At 39.4% G+C, this 10,170-nt stretch overlaps 1 protein-coding gene across 5 annotated transcripts in view; it reads right to left on the reverse strand.

The window, feature by feature from the left end:
- Nucleotides 1–4,098: 4,098 nt before the first annotated feature.
- Nucleotides 4,099–10,170, reverse strand: part of zfhx3b (zinc finger homeobox 3b) — a 238,114-nt gene continuing 232,042 nt past the window's right edge. For all 5 annotated transcript variants that reach the window (XM_016475618.1, XM_016475619.1, XM_016475621.1 and 2 more), the window contains one exon: nucleotides 4,099–10,144. In XM_016475618.1, the coding sequence (XP_016331104.1) occupies nucleotides 8,436–10,144 (1,709 nt within the window). In that variant the 3' untranslated portion in view covers nucleotides 4,099–8,435. The remainder of the gene's footprint in view (nucleotides 10,145–10,170) is intronic.

Below are 10,170 nucleotides of genomic sequence, written 5' to 3' on the forward strand. Positions count from 1 at the left end.
AAATAAAAAAAACAGTACAAGAACTGTCACTGGGGCAGTACCTTTTCAAAAGGTATACCTTTGTACCTTATTTACCCCTAATGGGCTCATATTGGTACCTTACAGATATATATTAGTATCAAAAGTGCACATTTTAGTACTTTTTGAAAGGGTACCACCACAGCGACTGCTTTTGTACCAATTTTTCTGCCACATTGCTGGTTTTGAGTCCTCCTTTTAAATTTCACCTTTACCAAGTTTGGCTGAGATCATTTCTAGACCATGCTGGCCAACAGTTACCCAAAAATGTATATACCAAACCATTCTTGTGTAAATCTAATGGATAAACCTCTGAAAATAAATTTTTACTCAACTGTAAAAATGTTCAGGAACATTGTGCTTCAAAGTTAGCCTTGGGAAGCTAATTAAATCTGGGGCCCTGAATCAGTGAGGTGAACTCTACACCAACAGGTCACAAACCTTAAAGAGGAAGCACCTTTGCTTAATATCAGCACTACACCCAGGCGCTAACTCAATTTCACACTCCTAAACTCAGGCCCCGTGCTTGGCCAACATCGCATCTGAGTATGCGTACCATCTGGTCCAGAGTTTGAGAGGAAGCGGCTTGGGTTTTCACACTGATCCAATTAGGGCGTTTTTTAATTCATTAAGGATGTTCTGTTGTGTGTTAACTAGCTCAGCATGGCCAACAGCTCTGAAGCCACTTGCTGACCAGGATAGCGCATATCTTACACTCCTTGAACTCCTCGAATCCAGACAGTAGGGGGTATGGAAGAGCAAAGAGGAACTGCAGAGGTACCTCTTCAACTTCCTGTCTCTTAGAACTCTGCACTTAGGGGCAGAGATTCGTAGTATAGGGTTCCTCTGCTACACAAGCTCTAAAACAATAGAGAGTCGGTCCCACAGGCGAGAAATATTGGAAACAGGAGGTCTGATTTGCTGCTGTGGAAATGTGAGCCGTGAGATGGTGAAAAACATGTTTTCAGACACTCGTCTAAATCCATGCCAACTGATCTCACTGTGCGCCTTGTCATTCAACACTTTGTCGAGTATCATATTCTTACGCTAAGGACAAATTGCATCTCTTCAATCAGTTAAGTAACAGTGGACAGTGGGGGTTAACTGTAGCTCGAAAGTGTGGTTGTTTGAAATATGAATTTAAAACCATAAGTCCTTTGAAACCGTGTCATTAGGTTTGGACTCTGTTCAAATCCTCTTTAAACGATTCTTTAAAAATTCAGACAATTTGCAGCAATCAAGGTCATTCTATCCCCCCTTGCTACAACCCTTCGAACAAAACCGAAAGTGCTTCAAACGGCACAATATCAATGCACAACTGTGGCCTACAGGCAGATACAATAGCACAGTCCTTTATCAAGGAAGACTTCAAAAGTGGAGCCAATGCCTTCGGTTAGCTGCAAGAGAGGTCCACCATCAACCCCTCCTGCCATATTAAAGCAGTTTTGTTTTTTCAAAAGAGCATCTCATTTCATAGGGAGTTTTCCTGCATTAGAATTAAACCAATATGGTGTGAGTGTGTCACATTCCTGAGCACAGACCCACTGGCTGCTCTTCATAATGAGGGAAAATTGGTTTCAACAAAGGACAAAAGATGAGCTTCTGCGAAGTGTTCTGCACTGATGCACACTCTATGTGGACACTTTGAATAAAAGTAGTTCACTAAGTAAAGGAATAGTTCACCTAAATATGAAAATTCTGTTAAAATTTACCCATACATTTTTGAAGAAATGTTACTCGGCTCTTGCCTTATAGCAATAGATCATTGTCAGCAAAAAAAAAAAAAAAAAAAAACTTAAAAGAAGTCCATTTTTGAATTTGGACACAGATGAGGGCTACAGATCTTTTGCAGATGTAAATATTATCAGTGACTAATAACTTAAAAATTATTTTAAAATGCTTTTAATACGTTTATGGTGGTTTTATGGTGCTTTTTATTCTTTTGATGTTTGACAGCCGCCTGATCTTTAGCATCTATGCCACACCACTGAGTTCAGTGCTAATATAATTTTTTTATTTTTTTTATTTTAAATTAAGCAATCATATAAAACAGACTGTTGCAAATCAGTCCAGTGCAATTATTGTCATGTGTTTACCAGATGAGAAGAAATTGAATTTTAGTTTGTTCTGAACAATAACATCAAGGTAGCAGTAGCTTTACTCTAGCTGGTGCTAGCAACAACAAAGTCATGAGTTTGATTCCTAGAGAACAGGTATGTAACATTGATATTAACTTACTATACAATGCACTCATTTGGTACTGGGGTGTATTTTGTAAAAATAACAGACATTTTCAATGATGTTCCACACAGTGAAAAATGTATTGAGTGATTTAAGTAAAATGTAATGTTGGAGGAAAGTGTATATTTTTCTTGCTTTCATTATAGTGTGTATGCTTTTAGTATGCTTTGTAATCTAAAGATGTGCCTATTATTTTTTATTAACAGCATACTGTTTTAATATAATATAAAAATTAATATTATAAAGCTTTTCCGTTTGCTATTAAATTGGTCACACCTTTACAGTTTAGGTGTCAGGAACCTAACATTTGTCTGTGTGAACATTTAACATCCAACGTGTTTGCAATAAATTTAATCGACTTGGGTAACTGAGACAACATTTCAAAGTTTAGCCGAAACACTTCCTGAATAAATGACCAAAGTGATGCACTGCAACTTGCTTTGAATAAAAGCACCTGCCAATTGAAGAAATATAAATGTAGATTGTTTGTGTCTGATTGCAACAAGATGTGGGAGTGTTTCTTCCAACATCCTGTCAAATATCCTGTGAAAAACCTTAGTTGAAAGCCGTACAGAGCAGGAGTTCATTAATGGACCTGAACACCAGCATTGTGAAACATCCCTGCTGCTAGTAATCAGTTCTTTTCTCTTTCTCTTCCAAATACTGCAAATCAAATAATCAAGAGAAACAAAGTGAGACACATGCACACAAAATACAGGCATATTGTAATCGCCAGCAAATAAATATATGATAACACGCACAAAGGGCGTACGCAAGGGAGCTCTCATCTGATCCTGCACTGCACAAGGCTTTGAATTAGCCTGGAACGTTGCATTTGATCCTCTGCACGAGTCAAAACGGATCTCCGAGCTGTGCTTTTAACAGCAAACTTCACTTGGAATTATATTTGATTGTAAGTCTTAATCAAGTTCAATTTGTCATAAACAGCCACTTCTAATCAGCTACATGTCTACATATCTTGCTTAATATATTTGAATTAATCTTGTTCATGAATGCTCCATAAGAGGGATTTCGATGTGACTGCTCTTGCAGAGAATACCATACCAACAAGACAAAGAACTACTGGGAATGTGTGTTCGGGCGCTGTCAAATCATGTGCATGTTGCATTAGATTAATTGCAATTAGGGTTAATTACGTTTTCAGAATCAAGCTCACGCCAGATGAACTATGTTGCTTATTATTGGATCCATGTGTGTTTTAATGCCAAAAATGTGCATTTGAATTAAAAGCGACCTTTGTTGTGTTGTGTTCTTCAATCATGCCAAAAACGTATCACACGATAAACTTTTATGCTCATACTTTTTAATGTATCACAATGAGCAAGAAACATACTTGATGAAATATTTTCAAAGGAGTATATTCAATTACCATCTACAATCAACTTAACTAGGACAACAAGGTTTTTGTGACAAAAGTTTCTCTTTAAAAGTCTGAAGTTCCATGTGGTTTATGTATGTTAGTCTCCATGTAATTTGGTACAGTTTGGAAATCTTCATCATATAATTACAGTAACAAAAAGCTAACAAGACTACAGTATAGAAAAGACATCAAGAACAACATTTTTGGTTTAACTTGCTCTTTTTGTACATTGCAAGGCTGTAAGTTCTACCCTCGGATGGGCTACCTGGAGCCACAGAGCCGTGCTTGTGAGGCTCGGAGGAGGAGGAATAATTTGAGGAGAACGAAAGAGAAAAAATAAAAAAAAGGAAACACAAAAAGCATCAAAAATGCTGTGGCACCAGGAGCCACTAAAGGAACAGGAAGCTCCAGCAGCAGTTCATCGTTGAAACTGGAGCAAATGTTTTTTTTTTTTTCTCGTTTGGTTGCTTGTTAGTTTGGTTATTAATTTTGGTTGATTCGCTTTTTTGTGTTTATCTGCTTCCTCAGGAATGACACCCAGGAAAATCCCCTCCCCTTGAACAGTAAAGTCACCCTTTATGGTTGGATGGATCCGGTCGACTCCACGCCAGAGTGGAACCACGTGTCAGTCACTGAGGCGGGCAGGAGGAAATGAAACAGGTAGCAACACCATGAACTGGGAGACAACGTATGCGAGTGTTTGAGTCCATCCCGTTCAGAAGTGCAGAAAATGTCCAAGTAGATGCAGAACCAGAGAGAGAGAAAAAGGAGATAAATTCCTCTCCGTGTCACATATGTCCACTGGTTGCAGAGTCCACTCCCGTCGGCATATCGTGTTAGTTAAATAATGACTTGATATCGGGGCGCATCGGCCCTGCCTTTGGCTCCCATGCCCAGTTTTGGTGTGTCAACAACAGCCTTCTCAGACATCTCAATGACATCTCTCAAGTTTCCCAGAGTTCGTTTCTCTTTATTTCCTTCTTTGTCATTTCAAAGAAAAGTGTTGATGTCTTCTTTAAATATATCTATATCTGTATACATGTTCATTTTCACAGTGGGCAAAAGGATGACCTCTACAGCAAAACCTGTCGTTTTCGTTCTCTCTTTGCAAAATGTCCACACAAAAAAAATAAAAAATAAAATCAAGTATCCCAATGAGAGCTGATGTATCTCAGCCACGTGTTGGATTAACCACAATAAATATACACTCATCAGGGGCACCAACTAAAGTTTTTCGTGTTTTCGACTGCATGAAGCTTTGGCCACATTCATATAATTAACAAAAATAATAACTGCTCAGTGCTTCGGTATCCTCTTTCGCCACGTTACAAGATTATTGTGTTGAACATCAGACTTGTCAAACCCTTTACTGAAGATTCAGCTTTGCAGTTCAGTATGTATTGGTGCGAAATGAAAGTATAAAATAGAATACAAAGTATAAAAACTCAGACTGATGCTGGCTCTTATGAAACACACGCACACACGCTCACACTCGCACATACAAAGTCCATGCTGGCTGAAACAGTTGTGAGGGATTCTGCCCCACACGAGAGCCTATAAAAAACGAGAACACTTTGGAAGCAAGAGATACACAACTGTGTCAAGACAAACAAATATAGGAACATTGTAACACCATAAAGTGGCCAGAGAATGATAGAAAACAAATAGATGTGATTTCAATTTAAAGCTGGCATTGTAACATTAATTTATAAATGGACAACAACAAAAACGAAGGAAAATAAAATATACAGTTATATGAAAATAACCATAAAGATATTATCTGAGACCAAAACAATGCAAAGCATTCAAAAATAAACTATACAATATCGGACTTCTCAAAAATAATTATGAACAATATTATAGATAACATGGTTTGAGAGGAGTGGATCCGCTTGCAGATCAAAGGAACCCAATTTCAATGGCACGCACACCAAATAACACCAAATCAAATTTTTCTGCAAGACATAATGCTTGTTTACACACCTGGACAAGTGTGGAAATACGCTACTAAAGCCAAATACGTTTGCGCCCCCCTAAAGCATCTTTTACACATTTCAAAAATGACTTGATTTGGAAAAGAAAAGAAAAGAAAAGAGCAATTCCATTTACGATTGGATGGGGGCCATTTCGCTAAAATGCAACCATTTCCATTGCAATGACTTGGAGTGAGGGACCTCTTTGGACACTTCTACTTTGTCGTCACGCAAAACAAGGGACACCTAAAACAAACCTTGCTTTCCCCGGTCTTATAATGCTTTGGAATGAAAATGCCCCTTACAGACCCGCAACAGACATTTCCTGCATGAAAATGGCTTTACACCCTGCAGACAATGAATTCCCTATTTGCTTTTCCAGCCTTTCGTTCTGAGACTAGTTCTAAATCAAGAAGCATGATGACACCGGATCAGGGAGATGCGTAAGTACCAGACAGGTTGCAGTATGTATATTTTTGGTAACCACTATGACTTGGTAATCTAGTTCAAGTGAGTAAAGTCATTTAATGGCTGCAGGGATTCTGTTCACTCTCGACACATCATAATCGGAGTGAGGTGATATTCAGCAATCCATGATGGCAGAGTTACACAACAGCTTACAGTCACCTTAGAAATGGGATAAAATAGACTTATACTAAATTTGAATAAAAAGAAGCAGTCCTTGCTTAAGAGATTAAAACTCAGGTGTAGTATTTGGAATGCACTGTTATTTTTACAAACATTATAGAACATTGGTGTGTTCAAAAATGAAAAAAAAAAAGAAGCTAAAATGTCCTTTGGAACATATATTCACAGTCTTCAAAGTTCCTTTTTTTGCAACAAGAAGGGAAAAAAAAGATGTTGCAGGGCAGGGAAATGGTTTATTGTTTGTTTCTTTTTTTCTTAAAGCTTAGCCAAAAAGCAAAAGGAGCATGCATCTAGGTATTCTTCCTTTCCAAATCTACATTAGCAGCAAAACATATGTCCTTAAAGACCAGACCTTATATATATTTTTTTTTACAGAAAGAAAACAAAAGAAAAAAGAAATGGATTTCATGTGTGACAGAAACTTCAACAAAACCTCTATTTTACAAACTGCAATGGCTCTGTAACGGTGCTACTCCACAATGCAAGGACAAGGGCCCTTTTTATTTTTGGTTTTCTTAGTATTCGACGTAAAAAAGCCACCTGTCTGCTTGCAAAGAAGCAAAAACGGCAACTCTGATGCGTATTTCTTTTATTTTAAAACGTTGTTTTCTTTCCTTAAAAACAGCAACAAATTCTCAAGTATAAAGAAGCCTCTTTTCTCATCTTTATGCACCAATGGTGAAAGTGTTAAGTCTTTGGATTTTCTTTTTGTTTTAAAGCGTGAGAATTATTATTATTATTATTATTATTTTTTAATTTTCATATATGACAACACAAAAGTTGAAATGAACATAAAGCCTATAGCAGACTGCAGCCACACTACATGGAAACAAGTATCTGCTTTGTAGTGCTAAAGGAGAGGCAGTTATCTCCAAATCTACAAAGGCAGGGGGTACAGAAAGAGGAAAGAAAGGAGGAACAGATAGATAGCTAGAAAAAAAGAAAGAAAGAGAGAAAGTCAGACAGTGGTAAGTGCACTAAGGTAACGCAAATATAACTGAACAATTTTCAAACACACCCCAGATTTCTCCTCGCTTTTCGTCAATGCTGCACCAACCAAAGGTGAGAAACCCCTTGTGACAAAAAGATTCAGCTGGGAGAACAAGAACAAGAAGCTGAGAATTGGACAGAAATAGAGTAGAGATCGTTTCCTGCTCCTTAATCTAGTCTATTGGAATGACCAAGACAACATCAAATGAAGCGCCTTAAAGTTGGACAATACAAAAGCTAAATGTACACAAAGATTTTTCAATCTACCATACTGTTTAAATTCATTTCCAATGCAACAATCTACTGAACACCAAAAATGTATATATCTATCATAAATACAGAAAGTTTTTTTTCCTAAAAAAAAATCTTTTTCCTCCACCAAGTCCGCAATGCTTTTCATGTCTGGGTAAAATGGGATTAGTAACTCTCCCATTAAAAACAAACAAACAAATAAAAATTAAATGATAATAATAATTAAGAAGGTTTAAAACCAGCAATTCAGCTACTCATTGAATGCCCAGAAACTTTAGTTGAGTTAATATCATTTCTGAATACTTTCTGCCAATAAATGTCATACAAAAACAGAAATGTCTATTTTTTGTTTGGAACAAAACGAATAAACTAATGACTTTTTGTAACACAAGAAAAGGTTGTGGTGAGCTGTTGACCTGAGAATAAAATTGACATTACATTATTTTTCTTTTCTTTAGCAAGCCATTGGTATCTGAATGCTTAGATAGCAAGAAAACTGTAAGACTAGTCTCCCATACAGTACATACTGGCTTTATGTGACTGTGCTATTAAGCGGAAATACTTTTGCAAACAAGGGATAGCTTGTTGACTCGTTCTTTGTAAAGAGAATTTTGGGGCCATTCAAACAACTGCAGTCCACTGCAATACAGCATTCCACTAGCAATAACCGACTTAACTGCTGTGATATATATATTAGGAGTTCTAATAAAATAAAACCAGCATGTTGATATGGGAAAACAATCCACTAACATTTAAATTTTTGGTTACAAGCTTTGGAATTGCAATTAGTCTTTACACATCTTTTTCTGAAATTGGTTTGTATACTTTAAACATTTTAACCATTGCTGCTTTTTTTCTTTTGTTTTCTTTTGTCTTGTTTTTTTTTTCTTTTTCTATTTCTTTTTTTAAATATTGTTCATCACTGAACGCTTTTACAATCTGATGGAGTCCGATCCTACACTAGCGAGATTACTACAACTACTGCTGTCTTTGAGACAGCCAGGCTGTTGTGGCTCCTCTGCTGGCCTGCCCAGCCTGTCTGCTGACTTCTGACTGCTGTCAGAATCAGACTCGTCGGTAAAGACGTCTGTTGGTATCGAGGTCTGGACCCCTGAGGTGCTCAATGAACTTGAGGTAACCGTTGAAGGAGAGGAAACTGGAGGAAAAGAAGACAATGCAGACAAAGGGGAATTGGGCTTCCCAGCTAAAGCTCTGGAGAAAGGGGCCTGGGACCATGATTTGCCTGTAGCTGTTGTGTTGAGTGGAGTGGCTGTGAAGGAGGAGGAGGTGCATGAAGATGCAGACGCTGATGAGGACGGTGTGGTGGCTGACATTGTTGGTGGAGGGGATGGGGTGTTGTTTGAGTGAGTGGCAGACTGCGAGGTAGATGTGGTGTTAGGACTGGGGAAGCAGGCTGAAGAGTGAGGTAATAAATTAGTAGCGTGCTCTTTGGCATTTCTGGATCTCTTGATTGTTCTGTGTTTGTGCAAGGCTGAATCCAGGTGTTGACTGAGCGCTTTGTCCCCTTCTAGTGTTGTGTCACAGACGAGGCAGTCGTAGAGGCCACCTTCTGCTGCATTCCCACTGTTGGGGACCCGGAGCAACATCTCTTGCAGGTTTGCCACAGACTGACCAAAAAAACAAATTGACTTGAGGTGGCTGATAGCTGCTTCCTCCTTGCTGAAGACAGCTTGACACTTGCGGCATGCCAGCCGATACTGAACTTTGGGGATGATATATTGGTCAAGATGGGGGTCTGCACCTTTGCCATCCACTTCATGCTGCTCAGTGGCTAAGTTGTTGTAAGTGGAAGAGGTTTCAACTGAGGAATTGCTCTTTTGCTCCTCTGTTTTTACTGGATCTTTGGCAGAGTCCTTACGGCCCACCGAGTTTTGTGACGTTTGGCTTGCTTTGGGATGCTGGATCTGTTGAAGCTGCCGCTGCTGCTGCTGAAGTGCCTCCTGCAGGCTCTGCTGATATTGCTGGTAATGTTGAAGCAAAGATCCTGGTGACAGCCCCATCAGGGCCTGTGATAAAGCTGGGTTGTAGGGGAAAAGACTTTCCATGCCATACATGGGCTGAAGATATCCACCTTGAAGAGTACCTGGTATCTGAGGGGCATAATATGGAGAGAAGCCAGGCATAAAGTAGGGCAGGAACTGACTTGTTAACAGAGCTGTTGGATCTGAAGCTAAAGCTGCTTGTAGAGCTTGAAGTTGGGCAGTATCGACCACATACTCCATGCCAGGTGTTGGCATCGAGGTGGCCGGAACAGCAGTGTCTGGTTTTTCTTTCTTGGCACTGGCAGCAGAAGTGGAGGGAGCGGGAGTACCCCCAGCTGAGGATGGTGTGGGGGGCTTCTCAGCCTTCCCCTTGGGTTTCTCTTTCTCCCTGGCCCTCTCAGGATCACGATTTTTGGGAGCATCAGGATGAGGGCCTGGCTGGGTCATCAAAGAGTTCGATGTAGATGTGGGGGTAGGGCTCGAGTGGGCGATAGATGTGCTGGCCTGAGCTGGGCTGGGCGAGGCCAGTGAAGAGGAGGATGGGGTCTTGTTGGGTAAACCAGATGTGGGGAGACTAGGTGAGGGTACACTGGCACCAGACATGTTCAGGAGGTTCAGAGGTTTCGGAGGGGTTAAAGCTGCGGAAATTGACACAGAGAAACAA

Source organism: Sinocyclocheilus anshuiensis, unplaced genomic scaffold (assembly GCF_001515605.1).
Source record: "Sinocyclocheilus anshuiensis isolate Anshui unplaced genomic scaffold, SAMN03320099.WGS_v1.1 scaffold256, whole genome shotgun sequence".
NCBI classification, from domain to species: Eukaryota; Metazoa; Chordata; class Actinopteri; order Cypriniformes; family Cyprinidae; genus Sinocyclocheilus; species Sinocyclocheilus anshuiensis.